Source organism: Bos taurus, chromosome 2 (assembly GCF_002263795.3).
Source record: "Bos taurus isolate L1 Dominette 01449 registration number 42190680 breed Hereford chromosome 2, ARS-UCD2.0, whole genome shotgun sequence".
Lineage (NCBI taxonomy): Eukaryota > Metazoa > Chordata > Mammalia > Artiodactyla > Bovidae > Bos > Bos taurus.
This window is the reverse complement of record NC_037329.1, coordinates 126,087,717-126,107,674: the sequence shown is the minus strand read 5'-3', so window position 1 is coordinate 126,107,674 and position 19,958 is coordinate 126,087,717. Positions and strand designations below refer to the sequence as shown.

The following is a 19,958-nucleotide window of genomic DNA, read 5'->3' as shown; positions in this document are numbered from 1 at the left end:
CCCCCACCCCCTCCAAAGACAGTCACCTCCTGCTGCTTGGCACTGATCCCCCTTCTGCGACATCCTTTCTGCTCTCCCCCCAACTCCTACACAGTCCTTGTCCCAAACCACTTCCTGCAGCTTCCCATCTGATCAGTTTCTTAGGAAGGATGATTATCCGCGGAGGGAGGAGGCGGAACATTCCCTGAGCCAAGAACATGGGGGAAAACGTCACCGAGTTCATTCTCCACCCGCCAGGAGGGCCTTCGCCCTAAACACAAGCCATTCAGCCACGGCCTGAAGGGAGTCACGCCTCGCTCCCAAACCTCCGCAATTGCTGCCACTGTACTGTTATCCTCACTGCTCGGCCGCGGACCAGAGGCCTTTCCATGGGGGCCCGACTCCGGTCCGGGCCCCAGCACCACTCCGTTCTAAGAGACGGCGCCAGAACGGAGCCCGTCTGCCACCAGGGCCCACGCGGCATCGCGCCTCCTGCCGGTGTCCCTCCGGCCTGCCTTGTATTTAAGCTGTTTGCATGTCTATCTCCCACACAGAACTGTCAGCCGCCTCCCACACAGCCCTGCAGATGTGTACGTAGTAGGTGCTCAGAGGCGAGTCGGGGAGAAGGTGGGGCGCCGGGGGCAGCGGGCTCACCCCTTGGAACCCAGCAGGAGCGAAGGCCCACTCCCACCACCGCCGAAGAGCTCCAGACCAGGGCTTGAGACCTGAACTAACCCAGCTCTGCCACCGCCCGCTGTGGCCTGTGGGCAAGCCATTTCCTCCCTGGCCTTCTGCTTCCTCCTCTGTGACACAGGGGGCTGGGCCAGACACGGATGAGCCCTCGCTGCTGCGTGCTCCCCACAGCACCGTCACCGAACCTCCCAACGCCGCCCATCAGTCACCGCACAGCTGGGTGACCAGGAGCCAGGATTCGAGTCCAGGCCTCTTAAACCCCACCACCCTTATCTTTTTCCATTACACCCCCTGAACTCCTGACTCTGTCTCTAGGATCCCTGTCAACAATCGAGGCTAATTCTCTGATTCCAGGCCGGCCCTTTCTGGGCCTGATAACTCCCCAGGCCACGTGGGCCCAGGGTTCAGCCGGGAACAGGCATGTCAGGGTCCTGGGGCTCAGCAGTGCCACGCCTCCCACACGACAGGTCTGGTGACATCCTGCCCGGGGCGGGGGGGTGCAGGGCTGGGCCAGGAGTCCAGCAGAGCCTGGCACCTCACTTGGCCCCTCCCCACCCCAAGAGCTCTCGCCCCCCTCCCACTCCCGGTCCACTCCTCTCTGAACAGGGCTCTCCTTCCTGCTTCTGGCTTGGCCAGAGGTAACTGTTCCCAAGCTCTGCTCCTGTTCTCGCAGACCTGGCAGAATAGCCCTGGGCCAGTGTCCTGCTTTGCTCGGCTCGCTGTGGCCAGCCCAGAGCCCCGGCCAGCTCTGGGAGCCATCTCTGACCCCTAGGATGCTAGCCCTATCCCTCCCCGGGTCAGACCAGTGATCTGCACACCGGCCCGGCTTAGCGGCAGCACATCCAGAACCCAGTCCGATGCCTAACGCAAGGCCCACGGGCCGAGCAGCCTCTGTCTGGCTCCCACCTTCCTCTCTGTCCTCACACCACCCTCTCTCTCTTACTCTACCCCAGGTTCCTCAAACATGCTCTCTTCAGGGGCCCTGATCTTTGAAAGACAGGCTCCTTCTTGTCATGTGGTCAGCTCAAAAGCCAGCTCCCTAGAGAGGTCTTTGCTGACCATCCAAAGCAGCACATCTTTCTCCTATCTATTTCCTTCAGGCCATTTATCACCACCTGCCATTGTGTCCACTGTCCAACGCCCCGCGCTGGCCTGTGAGCCCCCTGATGTCAGGAGCCTCCTCAGTTTGCTCCCAGCTGTGACCTCAGCACCCAGAAGCGTGTGGGCCGGGGTGGGGGGTGGTGAGGGGTGCTACATGTTAGACTAGGTGGCCAGGAAGGCCTATCTGAAGAGGAGACATCTGATTTAGAGCCTGAATGAGGCAGCCAGCCTGTGGCCGTCTCCAATCAGTCTTCCAGGAGGGGGAAAGCAAGAGCCGTGGCCCCATGGAGGAAGAGGTCTGGTAAGGAAGGCTTGGTTGGTTTGAGGAACCCAAGAAGCTTGGTGTGAGTGAAGCAGGGGAAAGAAAAGCAGGGAGTGAGGGAGAGAGGGGTAGATGGGCTACACCTCTCCTGGATTTTATCCCAAGTTCATCAGGAAGCAGTTGAAAGATTTTAAACATAGGAACTGGAGAAGGAAATGGCAACCCACTCCAGTATTCTTGCCTGGCAAAATCCCATGGACAGAGGAGCCTGGCGGGCTACAGTCCATGGACTCGCAAAGAGTCGGACACGACTGAGCACTTGTCAGCAAACACAGGAACACCATGTTGCGGGTTACATTTCTAAATGAACCGCACTGGCTGTTCTGTGGAGGGGAGTGGGCCAGGAGACTGCTGGAGTCACCGGGTTAGAGATGCTTGTCGTGGCTTAGTCAGAGGTGGAAACACAAGGAAGGGGCTCCATTCGACCCATGGAGCCGTCTGTCCTACCAGCCAGAGAGGCCTGTGAGTCAGCAGCCCCCTGGCTGGAGTTCTAGATGCTCGCAATCCATCCCAGCCCACCTACCCAATCTTATTTCTCAGCGACCCCTAGCCCAGGCTTTCCCCCTAGCTGACTCGGCCTCCTCTCAGCTGCCTACCCATGCCCACCCATGCTCACAGCACATGCTGCGACCCTCACCTGACCTGCCACTCCCTACCACCACCATGTGAGGGTTAAGACACCGGCACAAAGACCCCTGCTCATTTCAGCCTCATTTCTCCCCTCCCTGAAGTCTTTCTGGGCTTCAGGCAGCGGCACAGCTCAGTTGGTAAAGAATCTGCCTGCAATGCAGGAGACCTGGGTTCGATCCCTGGGTCAGGAAGGTGCCCTGGAGAAGGAAACAGCAACCCACTCCAGTATTCTTGCCTGGGAAATCACATGGACAGAGGAGTCTGGCAGGATACAGTCCATGGGGTTGCAAGAGTGGGACACGACTTAGTGACTAAACCGCCACCACCACAGCAGCTATCAGGGAGCATGTCATTATTCCCTTTTTTCACTTTCCCAAGGCAGCTGTAAGCTGGATAAAGGCAGACACCAGACTCGAACCCTTCAGGGTTGTGGGGACACTCAGACCATGACAGGCTGCATGAAGCCCTCAGCACAAGGCCAGGCACCCGGAGGTCTCACTCAAGGGCAGCTCCTCCCTGACCACCTGTGTCTGAGGACACCCATCCCGGGTGCTCACTACTCCGCAGGGAGGCTCGGCTTCTCTGCCCAGCCAGGCAGGGGGATGAAGCACGTTTGGGGGTGACATGGAGGGAATGAAGGATGCGCCGTGCATTTCAAAAGCACAAGTCGGTGACTCTGCATCATCTATGCTCCGCATCACCCACATCTTACCTTGCCCCAGCACCCCCTCCATGCGAGATGAGCAAACTCCTGCTTAACCGTCAAGCTCCGGGAAGCCTTCCTAATCCATCGCCCACGGCCCAACTCCCCCCATGCGCCCACAGTTCTGGGGGCCCTGCTGCGGCACTTCACAGCACAGGGCAAGTGCCTGTTTATACACCAGCCTCTCCCGTGAGGCTAGGATTATATTTATTCATCTTTCCATCTTTAGCACAGCATTTATCAGGCATGAATCAGTATTAACTGAGTGTGTCTCTCCCCATTCCCAGTTCAGTTCAGTTCAGATGCTCAGTTGTGTCCGACTCTTTGCGACCCCATGGACTGCAGCACACCAGGCTTCCCTGTCCATCACTAACTCCCACAGTTTACGCAACTCACGTCAATCGAGTTGGTGATGCCATCCAACCATCTCATCCTCTGTTGTCCCCTTCTCCCGCCTTCAATCTTTCCCAGCATCAGGGTCTTTTCAAATGAGTCAGTTCTTTGCACCACGTGGCCAAAGTACTGGAGTCTCAGCTTCAACATCAGTCCTTCCAATGAACATTCAGGACTGATTCCCTTTAGGGTGGACTGATTCCCAACTGACAATCAAACTCAGACATTTCAGCTCATGGTCTCATTCTATGCTCATCCCAGTCACAATGACAGTCAGCCCTACCCCAACATCCTCCAGCCCCCTTACCTAAAATCATCCTCCACTGCTAGACTTCACCCTCTCCTCTTCTTTTAAAACAATTTCTTTTTTTTTTTTTCCGGTCACACTTTGTAGCTTATGGGATCTTAGTTCCCTTCCAGGAATTGAAGCCACACCCTCAGCCGTGAGAGCACGGAGTCCTAGCCACTGGACTACCAGGGAATTCCCTCCTCTTCCTGTAATGATACAGGATGGTGGTAACTCCCATTTCTGAGCTCTTATGATGTGCTCGGGGCTTTACAGACATTATCCCACTTGCTTGTGGAGACTGAGGCTCAGACAAGGTGATGCAGTTATGAACTGGCAGAATCTTCTGCCCTTAACACTGGCACAGATCACCTGGCACCTCATCAGAGCTGAGTCTATTTTAAAAATCATCATCTGTTCTGCAAAATTTAGTGCTTTTATAGTTACATATCAAATTGTCATACAAAATCTCGCTTTGCTCATTCAATGCTTCAAGTGATAAGTCTTGCTACTCCAGCGAGGTGGGGAAAGGACTGTTACGTAGGAGATACAGCAGCACTTGGAATGGGAAGCCCTGGGTCTGGCTTCAGCTGTGCCACAGTCAGGCTATGTGATCCTAGGCAAGTCACCCAAGTGCTCTGGGCCTTCTTTTGCTCGTTTGTATAAAGGAGAATGACAGTATCTCTCCAAAAGGTTTTCTGATGCATGCTCAAAAGCGCTCCACCCACTTCACTGAAATAATAAATTTTATTTATCCGCAGCCACCTCACCCCTGCGTTTAGCACAGCACTGGATGCCCAGCAGGGATCAGGAAGTCTTGCTGAGTGATTTTTCAGTTGCTGGAGATTCAGGAGTCACAGAAAATAAGCCACTATTTCTCCTCCTCCTTATCCTAGAAGGACTCCTAAGTGCCATCACTGATCATTATGTTCAGAATGTGTCAAACTCTATGCCACGCATCTTACAAGGGCACTCTCCCTGAATCCTCCCGACACCCCTGCCAGGCGTTACCCCATGCTTGCACACGTGCATGCTAAGTTGAGTCTGACTCTTGGTGACCCCATGGACAGTAGCCTGCCAGGCTCTTCTGTCCATGGGATTCTCCAGGCAAGAATACTGGAGTGGGTTACCATTTTCTTCTCCAGGGCATCTACCTGACCTAGGGATCAAACCTCCATCTCTTATATCTCCTGCACTGATAGGCAGGTTCTTTAATCACTCACGCCACCTGGGAAGATCCCCATGTCGGGAATCATCAGATTGAGACTCAAATAGGGAAAGTGACTTGCCTGAGTCACTACAGAATTGAGCTAAGATTTGAACTAAGATTTCAACCCAGGTCTGTCAAGCTGCAAAGCCTCTGTTCCTAACTACCATGTTTCCTGAGGAAACTGCTCTGGGCCACTCTCTGCAGTCCGAAAGTCCTGCCCCGAGTCAAAGCTTTGGGCTGTGCCCAGTAAGCCCCGTTTCACTCAAGCGTCTCATCTAAATCCTACCTGTTCTTCAAGGCCTAGCTCACCAGTCATCTCCACGAAGCCTCCTTGGTCCTCCGAGGTAGGAAGGTCTTCCTTTTTTTCTTTTTCTAATATTTACTTATTTAATTTTGGTTGTGCCGGGTCTGAGTTGTGGCTTGTGGGATCTAGAGTCCTGACCAGGGATCAAAACCAGGCCCCCTGCGTTGGGAGCATGGGGTCCTGGCCACTGGACCACTGGGCAAGTCCCAGGAAGGTCTTTCTGCCTCCTCTCTACCCTCAAAGAATTCTATCTGCACCTCGACTCACACCCAGTTTCTACTGCCTGACTCTTCTGCATCTACACTGAATTCCTCAGACGAGTCCTTAAGCTCCTTGAGAGAAGCAGCTCTTGTGCGTCTTTATTAGCTCCACCAGTCAGGCAGGCCCAGAGGGTTGTGGTAGGGTGCCGACTCCCCTCCTGCCCTGAGCTGTACTCAGAGCCTTGGGCTGGGCTCAGTGGGGTGAGCTGGCCCTACCTCCATGCTGGCATCCTGCCTACATGGTATGACATCCTGATTCCTGTGGGCCCTGGCCCCAGGAGATAAGATCTCATCCCCTGGACTGATGGCAAAGATCCAATAAAAAGCAGAGCTCTCAGGCTCTTTGCTGGTTTGTAAAAGAGTCAAAGGCCTGAAGAATCTGATGGGTGAGAGCAGCAGCTTCTGGGTTGCAAGGCTTGCACTTGGTTCTCCTGCATGGACCTGTCTGGACAAAGCCAAATGGCTTCCTGGACAGGAACAGCTCTTTTGACAGAACAGCAAGCCTCCCACCTCCATCAAGTGATGTTCCTCTTCTTCATCTGGCCCACTGCTCAAGATCACCTCCTCCAGGGAGCCTTCCCTCATCTCTTCTCCTCCTCTCTGAGCCCCTCAGCATCTCAGTCAGAGCCACACAAGTTCCCACCTGTATTTTGTTCCCAAGCAAGAGAGCTGGCTCTCTGTGGACCCACTTATTTAACCCCATAACCCTGAACCAGAGTCGGAGATGACCATGGTCATGAACATGAGAACTCTGTGCTTTGAAGCCAAGGTTCATGACAGCAGTGGCGCATTCCCCAGAACAGTGGGGCTGCGGAAATCTCCCTCCAAGAGCCTGTCTGCGCAGGCCTCACAAGAGCAGGAGCTCCCCTGGGATGACTGCCTTTCCTACTGGAATGTCCCAGAGAGCCTTTCAGCAACTGAAACCGGCAGACAGGGAAACTAAAGCCCAGGGGAGCAAAATGACGTGCCACAGATCAATATTCATAGAAAGAGGCGGAGCTAGGACTAGACCCAGTCCCTGAGTCCAAGCCTAGAGCTCTTTACCTTACACAGGTGGCTTGATAAAAACTAAATCTGGGGGCTTCCCTGGTGGCTCAGTGGTAAAGAATCCACCTGCCAATGCAGGAGACATGGCTTTGATCCCTGGTCTGGGAAGATCCCACATGCCATGGAGCAACTAAGCCCATGAGCCTAGTCTCTAGAGCCCAGGAACCACAACTACTGAGCCCACATGATGCAACCACTGAAGTCCGCCTGCTCAAGAGCCTGTGCTCCGCACAAGAAAAGCCACAGCAATCAGAAGCCTGTGCACTGCAACCGGAGTGTAGCCCCACTGGCTGCAACGAAAAGCCTGCACAGCAATGAAGACCCAGCACAGCCAGAAATAAATAACAAAATTTTAAAAATACACTTAAAAAAAAAGCTAAATTTGTCCTCCCACACTCGTACATGCATGAGAGTTTCTGAAAAGGTGCACAAGAAAGTTAACAGGGGTAACCTCTGGGGAGTGTGATAGTGGAGGTGGTCAGAGAAGTGAGGAGGCTAATATTTACCTTAATACCTTTCTCTACTGCTGGATTTTATTTTTGTTTGTTTTGTTTTACCATGAATGTGTTTTACGTATTCAAATTATAAAAATAAATCTGCCACCGAATGGAGATTCTGGCCCCAGCCCACCCCCAACACATAAATAGAAACGAAGAGAAGCCTTAAGTCCTCCTGTCCGGGTAAACTATAAATTAGCGAGACTGCCTTTTTGCATAGTTTATGGCCACTGGTCTCATTAATTCACAGTCATCCTGCGGGTGATGACTTGAGGAATCTTACTGGGAAAAGCTAAATTCAATTAGGGCTCTTGGCAGCTCCCTGAGGAAGCTCTGGTATCTTGCTTTTACTTACACAAATTGAGGGCAAACCAAATGGATCCAGACTCTCCCAAAGAGACCCCACCCAGCTCAGAGAGGATGCCCTTGCAGACCCTCCATTAGCGCGAAGTGGAGGGAGATGGGAGAGGCAGAGGCGGGAGGCACTTACACGCGGGCTGGCTGACGCCCGACATCCCTGTGTCAGGCGGGTGTCCTGGCTGCCTCAAACGCTTCCCATGGACACTGTCTCTGCATGGAAGTCAGTCATACGCTCACTTGTCCCCTCAGATCTTTCAGAGCCCTTCTTCCATGCCAGGCACAGAGGAGAAAGCAAACGAAGGCTCTGCCCTCAATGGGCTGACATTCTCGTAGGAATCGCGTACTAAGAATAGATCTCTGTCCTGCCTGCTTCCCGAATTCCTCTCCATCTTCAAGACTGGCTCAAGTTCCCCTCCTCTGAGATGCCTTCCCTAACCATCTGTGCCCTCGGGGGACTGCTTCTTCCCTCTGAACTTTGCCTCTGCCGGGAGTCCGCCCAGCCCTCAGCACACAGAGACCATTTTCTCCAAGCAGACTGGAAGGTCCCGGTGAGCCAGGCCTGGGTCTCTCACTCTTCCTGGTTCCGGATGGGCCACCAAGCTCAGAGCCTGCTGGTGGGTTTCGGCTCATTTCCCTCTACGACCTCAGCTGGAACAGACAAATTAATTAGCTGCCCTCAGTCCTGGCTGGCCAGCCCAAAGCCAGAGCCTCTGTGAGTTTGTCTCTTTGCCTTCTGTGACCTGGTCTCAAATAGGCCCAGCGCTGTGGAAGGGCCAGTCTGGGCTTAGGGGCAAGTGTCCCCCACAAGGGACTGGGAAGGGGACTAGGGAAGGAATAGGACTTCTTCTGAATCTCGCTCAGAGCTGCTTAAGGATGCTATCTTTTCAGGAAAGCTCTTGACTGGGTAATTTGGGGAAACTCCAGGCTCTCATCAAGTCAGTGTCAGAACTCAGGGGTCATGTCTGACCTAACAGACCCCCAAACTGGCCTCATATGTTGATAGAACTTTAGGGGGTAAGGAAATGAAGTCAGCACGATCTCAGGGAAGGGGGTGGGGGCAGCCCACTGATCCAAGCCCAATTCAAAACCTAGTTCAGTTAAAATTAGATTAGCCTATAAGATTAAAAATACCCACATGTAATCACGGGCTGCCTTAAAGTACCAGTTGATGTTTGTCGGCATCTAAAGAGATGGTCGGGCCCAGCGCGGTGTGTGCAGACAACCTTGGGGAGACGTGTCTGACTCAGACGTTTGCAGGGGCAGTGAGCGCTGCAGAAGGAGGCCCACACAGGCGATGGATGACTCAGGGATAACCCAGGTCCTGGGTTTGCTGAGTGAGCCTTCTCTCCCCACCACGGAAGGAAAGGGGGGAGGTGGGGGAGGGCAGGGAGACAGGAGGAGGGAGGGAGAGAGGCAGGCCTGCCAGCCAGCTGCACACAGGCTGGCATTCCGAAGGGAGCCCAGGTCCCTCCCGTGTTTCCGAATGCCACCACTTCCGAGAAGGCCTCTTTGCTTCACAGCGAGGCTTTGCAGGGAACGGGGGTGCACAGTTTTACCACCCCCTCAACCCAAGAAATGATCCACAGAGAGCAGCCAAGACTTGCAACGCCTTCCTTCCCTCCCTATTTTACAATGATCATGGGAAAAAGAAAACTTTTGAACTGAAAGGGAATCAGGGCATGATGATGGAAAACACCAGCTGCAAAGTCACACAGATCTGAGCTTCAGCCCCAGTGCTTCCCAGCTGGGCAATATCTGACACAGTGTCTCCAACAGGAGCTTGATATGTGACGGCTCACACAATTAACAAGTATCTAACATAAACACTGCGAATGAGGCAATGAGGGCTCAGAGAAGAGCACCTTGCCTAAAAGGTCACACAAGCGGCAAAAAGCTGGAACCAGATCTCAGGTCTCTCGACTTTCCCTCTTCTGCCCCATCCCACGTGTTTTCTGCTATAATTCACTCCTCTGCCTCTCCTTTCTCCTCCCAGAGGGCCTACAACACATCAAGGGAAAGGGAAAGCTCTCCATTTCAAAAGCTTGCTGCTCCACAGACTAGGAGAAGGACAGACTCCAAAGCTGAGTCAGCCTTCACACACTCACGCTCTTTCTTCATACAAATACTAGGCGTGTGTGAGGGGTCAAGGACTTGGACTTGAGGTGGCCTGGGCTCCAGAGCAACCCAAACCACCATGCTCCTTTCGCCCTTCCTTCCTCCAAGAGGAAACTGTCCCTCCTGTCAACCGTTCAGGTTACCAACAGGGATGCGTCTGGTCATTTACTCTAGCTAAAGCCTCTTGGGACCTCCGGTCTCCCTTTGTCTTCACAATGACCTGACCAGGCAGGAAAGAGGACAGGGTTTTGGGTTATAAGTCTGGGGACTGAGTCCTTACTTGTTAAGTGACCTACTTGAGGTTTCCTTAGATGTAAAATGACATCTGGTACATCAGATGTCATTAGTGGTACATCAATACCACTTGCGAGGGACTTCCCTGGTGATCCAGTGGCTAGGACTCCGTGCTCCCAATGCAAGGGGTCTGGGTTCGATCCCTGGTCAGGGTACGAGATCTCGCATGTCGCAAGTAAGAATTTTCATTCCACAACGAAAACTGAAGCTCCCTGTGTGCTGCAACTAAGACCCAGTGCAGCCAAATAAATAAATATTAACGAAAACAAAAGCACCACCTGCTATTCTAGCCCACAGGACCACTGAGAAGATCAGAATTAAACAGTGTATATGCAAGTGCTTTGGAAACAAGTTACAATACTAATGAGAATCAGTACTAAACTCCACATGCCTTAAAGGGCTAAAGACAATTGTGCCACCTGCTCTCAACACAGAGGCTGCCTCTCTGGGGACCCTGCTGGGCCCCAAGGGTAACCCAAAGCAGCCCAGCACCCTTCCCACCCAGAGGCAGGAGATGGTAATCACAAGGTTAGCCACCCCTGCTGGCAAAAGGAAATGACCCTCTAATTGGTCCTCCCCCGTCCAAGCAGGGAAGAAGCACTCTGGATCAGACCACTGAGAGAACAAATAGATGGCATGCAGGGTCGCTAGCAGAGGACAAAGGATAGGCCCAGCCCTGCGGGATTCAGGTGCACATATGCAGGCTCATGGGGACAGAGGATGCCGGCACAGAACCCCGATGGCTCTCTGAGTGGAGGGAGAGAGCTCCTGCCATCAACAAGTGCCAGCCCCTAAGGGGTGAGTGCTCAGTCACTAAGTCATGTCCGACTCTTTGCAATCCCATGAACTGTAGCCCGCCAGGCTCCTCTGTCCTTGGGATTTCCCAGGCAAGAATACTGGAGTAGGTTGCCATTTCCTTCTCCAGGGGATCTTCCTGACCCAAGGATCGAACCCGCATCTCCTGCACTGGCAGGCAGATTCTTTACCATTGAGCCACCTGGGAAGCCGCCAGCTCCGACAGGTAGTACTAAAATCCCCGCTAGCAGGTGTGGTGAGCTGGGCAGCTACTCCTTGCAGAGGCCAGGCATCTGCTGAGGGGAACGTGAGGGTGGGAGATGCAGCTGTACCCTGAGAGGAAGCTGTACCATGACTCAAGTAGACAACGGCAGCTCCACATCACAGAGGATAAGCCCTCTGAGCTGTTTCCTCATCTGCGAAACAGAGATAGCCTTTATCTCATCCAATTTTAGTAAGAATTAAACGAGATTACTTCTGCCTGACACTACTCTGCATATACTCAATAAATGGTAATTCTTTTTAAAACACACAGCCCCCCCAGCAGAAGAGATGTCACAGGGCAGGCTAGGCCGGACGCCAAAGTTGTGGATAAACAATACGGGATACGGCTTTGGGGGAGAAATGAAAGCAATGGCTGTGGGCTGGAGTGGCCTGGGAAGACGCCCAAAGGGGAGGAACCTGAACAGGCCCTGAAAAGCCGCCACAGCGCTGGACTCTGTGCTGGGCATCCCACATTTGGCCTCTGTCTCAATGCTGGAAGAAAGAGAAGGCATCCTCACCCTCCGGATGAGGCAAGTCAGGTTCAGAGACACCAGGTGCCTGGTCACGCAGGTACCAGGGACAGAGCCTCGACTTTGTGACCTTGTCTGTCCTTCCCACCAGAACTAGAGGGGGAGCGGCCGCAAGGGGCAGGACAGAGAGGAGAGGGGCATCTCATGGGGGCTCAGCTGAGTGAAGCCCAAGCCACACGACCAGCAGAGGCCCTCCAAGTGTCCTGGAGCCCCGGGACCCAGGGCTCCTACCTGAACTCCCTCCTAGGCCCCAGCTGACCTCCCCACACTGTCCCGCGGGTATTCTGCTGTTTCTTCCCAAAGAGAAAAAGGTCACCTTTTCCTTTTTGGAGAGTTCCACCTGGGCTTCTAGGGACAGTTTCAAGGTGACCTTTAAGTTGTTCCTCTCTCCTTCTGAGAAGTGAGAGAAGCGAGTTCTAGTCTTACACAGGAAACCAGCCGTTGGGTCTGATATCCACATGTGTGAACTGGGCAACAACGACTCCCATCTCCCCTCCTCACAGACCTGTTCTGAGGAGGACACGTCAGGACGCACCTTGCAAAGACCAAAACCAAGAAAAGCTATAAGCTGTGAAGGGACAAAGGAAGGCTTTTTTTTTTTGTCTGCGGTCAGGAGACGAGTTGAATCCCTGCTTCACAGGCTGCCAGGAGCTGGACGTGGGTGAACAACTGTATGGGGTGCCAGTGGAGAGCTGGGTTACAGCGAGGCGCTCCCTTGAAACACACACAGGACTGGGAGCCAGGTAAATAGAGAGACAAAGCGGGATTCATGCAGGGTCCAAACCCCAGTGTGGGGTGGGGTGGGATGCGGAGTGGTCCTACCCAGGGCTTGGAGTCGTTCTCACAGTTCTCCCAGTGGGCTCACCCCCCACTCACATCACTAGGCGCTCCCCACGAGGAAAAAGGCAAGAATCTCTGACTGTCGGGCTTCCCTTGTGCCTCAGCTGGTAAAGAATCCGCCTGCAATGCGGGAGACCTGGGCTCAATCCCTGGGTTGGGAAGATCCCCTGGAGAAGGAGACTGTCAGAGAGACAGGAAAGGCCCAAGAAGGGAAGAGACTTGCCCCATGTCACCCACTGAGTCACTCAGAAAGAACCCAGAAGCATCTCCTCTAGAACTTCAGCTCTAGGGCCTTCCCCAGGAGGTCCAGGGGTTGACTCTGTGCTTCCACTGCAGGGGGCACCGGTTCAATTCCTGGCTAGGAACTAAGATTCCACGTGCCACACCTGTGCGGCCAAAATAACTTTTTTTAATAGCATCACTTTATTATTATTTTTAAATTTATTTATTTATTTTAATTGGAGGCTAATTACTTTACAATATTGTAGTGGTTTTTGCCATACATTGACACGAATCAGCCATGGGTGTACAGGTGAAGAATTGTTTTTTAATCTTAGGCTCTAACGCCATCCGCCCTCGGCCAGTGTCTACCTGAGGCTCAGCTCCACGACCAGGACAAGCGTAGAACTGCACACAGAACCTTCTGTTCTTAAAGGAGAGGTGACGTGCAAGGGAAGCAGCTGTCACAGATGACAGAATGAGGCCTCCAACAGGGCGCCTACCTACGCTGGAGCACTGAGAGAAGGGGCAAGACCCCAAGATGAACTCCAAGGCTCCAGAGCGTAGTAGAGAGGGAGCATGGCCTCGGCCGCCCAGCCCACCCCCGGAGTCAGGTGGCACCATGTTCCTTCCCCACAGGACCTGCTAAAGCGAAAGGAAGAATAAAGTCGGTGGGACTGACTTTCAGTCCTTCCTGAAACCTGAAGGAGGGGCTCCTGGCGGCAGCCTAGGCCGAGAGATCCGTAATCCTCCAGCCTCCGAGGAAGGCTCTAGGAGGCTGAGGTGGGGAGGCGTTTACCTGAGGTGGTTGAACTACAAACAGGGGTGGCTGCGCCTCACTGAGTGCTTCCTGTGAGCACAAAGGCAGCTTCAGGCGTGTTAATTTCTGTCCTCACCACGTCAGCAGCACCATAACTAGATACTAGTATTTCCCCCTTTTTATACTTGAGAAAACTGAGGGTCAGAGAGGGTAAGGGGCAGAGGGGTGCCAACCTCAGTTCAACACTGCAAAGGGGCGGGGGAGTTCCCTGGTGGCCGAGGGGTTAGGACTCCAGGCTGACTGCTGCAGCCTCGGTTCAGTCCCTGGGTGGGGAACTGAGATCCCTCAAGCTGTGTGGCCAAAAAACAAACAGCCAAACAAAGAGGGGGAAATGGGCTTTCGCTTTTGGCCACCTGAACAGGGACCCTTAAGATCACCTTTCTCTCTACTCTCTTCCCCAGGATGGCCAGGTGTGAGGGCACCTCTATTTCCAGAGGCAGAAAAACGTCCTGTCAAAGCAGACACACAGTCTCTCGCAACTGCAAAGGCCCTCAGAGATCATATCCAGCATCCTCACTTTTACAATGGGAAAACTATGGCCCAAGGCTGAATGACTTGCCAGGGTTACCCAAGTCAGTGGAATGGCAGAAATGTCAGACCTGGAAGAAGCCACAAAGATCAACTGACAAGTGGAGAGGCGTCACTGGCCCAAGGTCACAAGGGAGACGGGACAAAAGGCCAAGTTTCCTAACTTCTAGGCTGATACCCGTGTCATGGCACCACCTCTGCCAACTGCCCGGGGCCCCGGCACAGTTTTGGCGGGGACAAATCAGGCCAAACCTGGTCCCATTGGGACTGGAGTTAGGCCTGCACAGACAAACTCCTGACTGTCCCGAGTAGGAGCTCAGTGGTCATGCTGTCGACCTACCAGAAGTCACTGAGACCCACCGCGCATGCACTAGTCCCCCAGCCCCCCGCCCCATGCCCTAACACAATGCCAGGTGCGGCTGGGAGGTGACGGGGTTGGAGAGAGGAGGAGGGCAATTTATAAATAGTGCCTGTGAGGCCTCTTCCCGGTCTCACACAGGCAAATGACACATCAGTCACTTCAGGTTCTTACAGCAAAATAGGACACAGGGGCTTCAGGATTCAATGGATATGGTCAAATTTAGAGATTCTTGCCAGTTTCACAGGTGGGCGAGACTTGCAGAAAAAAGCCCAGTTTGTTCAAGGTCATGTGTTTGTCAGAATCAGTACACACGACTCCCCTCGCCCCGGCCTTGATTTTTTTTTTCCCGGCTGCCATCAGGGGATAGGTGCTGGTGGCCCAGCCCCATGTACAGGCCTGCCACAGTCACAGCACCAAAGCCCTGAATCAGGAAGCCAGCTCCTAGATCTGTAACGACAGAAGCACCCGAGCCCTCCTGCAGCATGTTCCGGAGCCTGCCTCATACCAGCCTGGCATCGCCCTCAGCTCCCGCGTGTCCTTGGGAGAGCTGCAAGGATCCTGCCAAGAATCACAAACTCTCCAAACCCAAACCAGCAGAGTCCGAGGCCCTCGTGCCTTCCACAGCTGGCTGGGGGCTAAAAAGGTAAAGGCGGATGTCAAAGCCCCCCAGGACACCACTTCCAGGGACTTCTGGGTTGGACAGGCTCTGGTGAGCTCCAGCAGCATCTGGAGCATCTATTAGCTGGAGCATCTCCAGCATCTATCACCCAGCAGAACAGAGTGCCCAGACCTAGCGGGGAGACAGCCTCTGGAGGGGAACCACTTTTCTGTTTCCTTCTTCCAAAAAGAACATTTCAAAGTCTCTTCATATCAGAACATCCTGAGCTTCTCCACCCGTCCCTCTCCCACTTGGCTGAGTAGCAGGCAGGCCACCATGACTGGCCCGGCTGGACAGCACTTTGAGACACTGCAGGGTGCAACCTGGAGGTGAGCCTGACCGTGCTCCACTCCCCCTCCCCCGCCTCAAACCAGACTTCAGGAATTCCCAAGGCCCCCTGTCCCATAAACTGTATAAAGAATGGCATTCCCGGGCAGGAAACTGACTCAGGGGCTCCTGACCAGCCTGGGCAGGCAGAGCTGACGGATAACACTCCCGGGATGAAGGAAGGAAGGTGAGAATACAGTGATGCCTCATCTTCCACCACACCTGTAAGTCTCCAGCACACACGTTGCCCACTCTACTCAAACTCCTTAGGCAAACCAAGTAGAAAGATCCTCCGTCCTGAAACAGCCTTCCATGAAGCATGTAATTACAATGGTGGCTGGTGACAGAGCAGACTGTGTCACTTGCTGAAGACACGCCTGTCTCACACACACACACAGCTGGGCACCTGGCTCCAGAGGAGACCTGCCAGGCCTGGAAGCCTCGCTGAAAGTACCTAGGACCAGAAGCATCCTCCAGTCCTGCTCTCTCCCGTGAACAATACCCCGCTCCCATGTGAGGAGGCCGCAGAGCTCAAGTTTGAGAAGCATCAGGATGGCCGGATGGAGGCTGCCTACTATACAGGAGCAGTCCAGACCCTCATTCCTGGGCAGCTTCAAGTGGTAAGGATGGGCAACAGGCTCATCAGTTAGGTGACAGCGGAAGCATCGGGGGCGAGGTGGACTTACCTATCTTCATGAGGCAGGCCAGTAGGATCCAGAGGGCGATTTCGAAGGGTATGCGCACGTGTTGGTAGTCGATGCCCAGGACTGGAAAGGCCTTTCGAGCCTTTGGGCTATGTTCAGCGAAGGAATGGTTAACAGGGCGGCTCTCGGGGGCGAGCTCCGGTGGGGCGGTGGTGACATCCCCAATTGAGCGTTCCCGGGGCGGCTCTGAGCCTCTGATGGTGCTGGCGGTAGGGCTGATCTGGAGGCCATAGCTTCTGAGAACGGGTAGCAGCCCCACCAAGGCTACCACCACAAGCAACGAAGGGAAGATTCGAGGCGGAGGGAGGCCACTGGCGCCAGGCCACAGAAGCATCCCGCTGCTTACCCACCCCCCCGACCCTTAGCAAAATGAGAGTAAGACCTGGGACATAGGTAGCAAGGGTCAGCAGGAGGGGGCAGGAGAGACTCTAGACAAAGTTCATGTTTGAGAGATGTGTTTTTGTGGAAGCAGTCCTCTGGAGGTGGAAAGAAGGCTGGGTTCCTGATCTAGAACGCCAAACTGGGGAAGAGGGACCAGGACCTATTTAGGACCATAAGAAGAGACCAAAAGGTTTGGAACTCCAGGCCTGGGAAAGAGGGTGGGGGAGGGGAGAGGCGGCACCCTAGGGACAGAGGAAGGAATAGAATGGGGGGTACCCCAGGCAAGGAAAAGGGAAGGCGGGGACCCTCTGCTGAGAAAAGTGGCTGAGCTGCTGGGACTCTTGCTAAGGGAAGGAGCAGAGAGCCTGAGCTAAAAGAAGGGGATCGAAGGGGGTGGGACCCAGTCCAGGAAAAGAAGAAAGGGAGCTGAGAGCCCAGGCTGCGAGGAAGGAGTGAAACCAGAGAGCGGCCGGGAGCTTCCCCACCCAAAGAAGAACCCGGGTGCAGGCGCGCCGGGCTGAGATTCCGGGGAAATGGAGGGAGGCGGAAGGCGGAGGCAGGCGGCCTGGAGAAAGGGCGCCTTGGCGCGGGCTGGGGGCGGCTCGCGGTGGGCCAGCAGCGAAACGCCCCTCCTTGCGGCCCCGGCGCGGTGCTGCGCTGCGCCCCGGCCCAGCTTCAGTTTCTCCGCATCCAGCTCCGCTTCCAGTTGCAGCCCCGGCCCTGGCACCGGCGGCGGCTGACTGCTGTCTACTGAGCGCTGTACTGCCACTTATAGGCACCAGCGAGCAGCCGGCGCTGCGGGCTAGAAGGACCTGTCAGTGCCCGCGCGATGCAGCGACCCCTGTCGCCGAGGAAAGAAAGTATCGCGTCGAAAGAGAAGGGAAGAGTCAGAGATAGCCAAAGTCCAGCATCTACAGAGATTCTAACTTTAAAAAGGGTAAAATGCTCTGCTAATTACAAAGCGCTGTTCACATCCACCTTCGCAGTCTCATGGAGACTTCCCAGGAAACGTGAATGATGTTTTATTGTCTTAGACATTTAGTTACCATGTGACCTTGAGCAAATTACTTAACCTCTGTTCCACAGCTATCTCATCTGAAAAAGTGAAGATAACAGGAGTACCTATACCTGTTGTAGTAAAGTATGTTGTGTTAGTGGTTTAGTCGTGCCCGACTCTTCACAACTCCATGGACTGCAGCCCACCAGGCTCCTCTGTCCATGGGATTTTCCAGGCAAGGATACTGTAGTCGGTTGCCATTTCCTTCTCCAGAGGATCTTCCCAACCCAGGGATCGAGCCCTGGTCTCCCACACTACAGACAGAGTCTTTACCAACTGAGCTACCAGGGAAGTCAGTAGTAAAGTATATGTGATGACTAAATGAGATAATCTATGCGAAGTGTTTAGAATGGAGCCCAGGATGTGAAACCATGATTATGCCTCCAGCTTTGCAGATGAAGAAACAGGTCAAGAGAGTTCCTTGGCTAGTATGAAAATAGTTATGTTGATTTTCTAGGACCGCTGTAACAAAGTTCCACAAACTGAGTGGCTTAAAGAATAGAAACTTATTGTCTCATATACTGGAGTTTAGAGTCTGAAGTCAAGGGGTCAGCAGAGGACTTCTGAGGGTTCTGAGGAAGAATCTCTTCCAGGTCTCTCTCCTAGCTTCTGGTGGTTTGCAGCAATCTTTGATGCTCCATGGTAACGCCAATCTTCACTTGGTGATCTCCCTGGGCCTCTGTCTCTGGGTCCAGGATTTCCTCTTTTTACAAGGGTTCCTGTCACACTGGATTAGGGACCCACCCTAAAGACCTATTGGGCTTCCCTGGTGGCTCAGATGGTAAAGAATCTGCCTGCAATGTAGAAGCCCCCAGGTCGATCCCTGGGTTGGGAAAACCCCCTGGAGAAGGGCATGGCTACCCACTCTAATATTCTTGCCTGGAGAATACCATGGACAGAGGAGCCTGGCGGGCTACAAAAGAGTCGAACACAATTGAGTGACTAACACACACACACACACACACACACTAACGACTTCATCTTAGTTTGCTCATCTTCAATAACCCTGTTTTCAAATAAGTCCATATTCGCAGGTGCTCAGGGTTAGAAACAACATCTTTGCAGAGGACACAATTCAACCCACGGCAGGGGTGGAACTGAGATTTGAATGTATATGTGAATGTGTATTGATTGGAATTGGTAAGATTCAAGTGATCATGGTTGTACACTGGAATCCTTGGAAAGCTATGAAAAACTACCACTGCCTGGGACCTTCAGAGGTTCGTAGCCAGAGCCCAAGAGTGGTGGACAGTTTTTCAAAAGATTCCCCAGGTGATTCTAGTGTACAGCTAGGATTGAAAACTATTGAAAATACTGAAATGCCAACCCTGTTTTTCAGAAGAGTAAATCAAGGCCAAGGAAGTTGAAGTGATTACCTTGAGATCACAAAATGATTTCAAAGGGGCTCGGTTCAGTTTAGCAACTGCTTATGGGCTTCTTGACAAGGATTCATGTTAGGCTTTGGCAACACAGACATAATGGGGAGGAAGGAGGCGGCAGTGATTGGGAGGGGGCACAAAGTAGGTACAACAAGGGCTTCTAGGGGCTGATACTGTTCCCTTTCTTTCTTGGGTGGTGGATACAAAGGTTATACTGTGATAACCCACCGAGTGCTCATGATCTGTGCACTTTTCATAAGATATGCTCTCCTTTCACAAGGAGGTATATTCCAATGATACGAGGGTGATGTGATTGTGACTGAAGGTGCCAACGTTAAACCGATTCTCTGCACTTCACATTCTCCTGGCACAGGTCCAGCTACTTGCGAGATGACAGAAGAGCCCAGAAGAGCCTTCAGAGAAAGCCAAGGGCCTTGTGTCACCTGACAGCAGATGAAAGGATAACATCAGCTATAATGGAAATAACCGAAGAGAAGAAAAGCGTGTGGGGCAAGAATGAGAATGATGGCATTATGCCTCACAGTGGTTCAGTCCTAAACAGTTTACACCCAAGTTCTCCAGGTTTATCAGTGTACCGAGTCCTGTTGCTCAACGGTAGCCATTACTCTCATTTCCATTTTACAGATGGAGAAAAAGTGAAGATTTAAACATAAAGCCATTTGGCCAAGATAACACAGCTGTTAGATAATAGATCCAGGATTTAAGTTAGTTTTCTTACATCTTAATCCAGAGCTCTTGCAAAACACCACAGGTTCAATACAGCAAAAAGAAGGGCAAATGTGGGGTTAGTGGAGGGACTTTATGCAGGTGACATGGAGAGGGAACCCTGAGACCTTTCCAGCCTTTTTTTCCCCATGCCACACAGCTTGCAGGATCTCAG

The 19,958-nt window shown here is 53.2% G+C and overlaps 1 protein-coding gene across 1 annotated transcript in view; it reads right to left on the bottom strand.

Moving 5' to 3' along the window:
• SLC9A1 (solute carrier family 9 member A1) overlaps positions 1-17,363 on the bottom strand; it is a 52,016-nt gene extending 34,653 nt beyond the window's left edge. The window contains exon 1 of the mRNA NM_174833.3: positions 16,223-17,363. Within this exon, the coding sequence (NP_777258.2) occupies positions 16,223-16,574 (352 nt within the window). The 5' untranslated portion in view covers positions 16,575-17,363. The remainder of the gene's footprint in view (positions 1-16,222) is intronic.
• Positions 17,364-19,958: the final 2,595 nt, after the last annotated feature.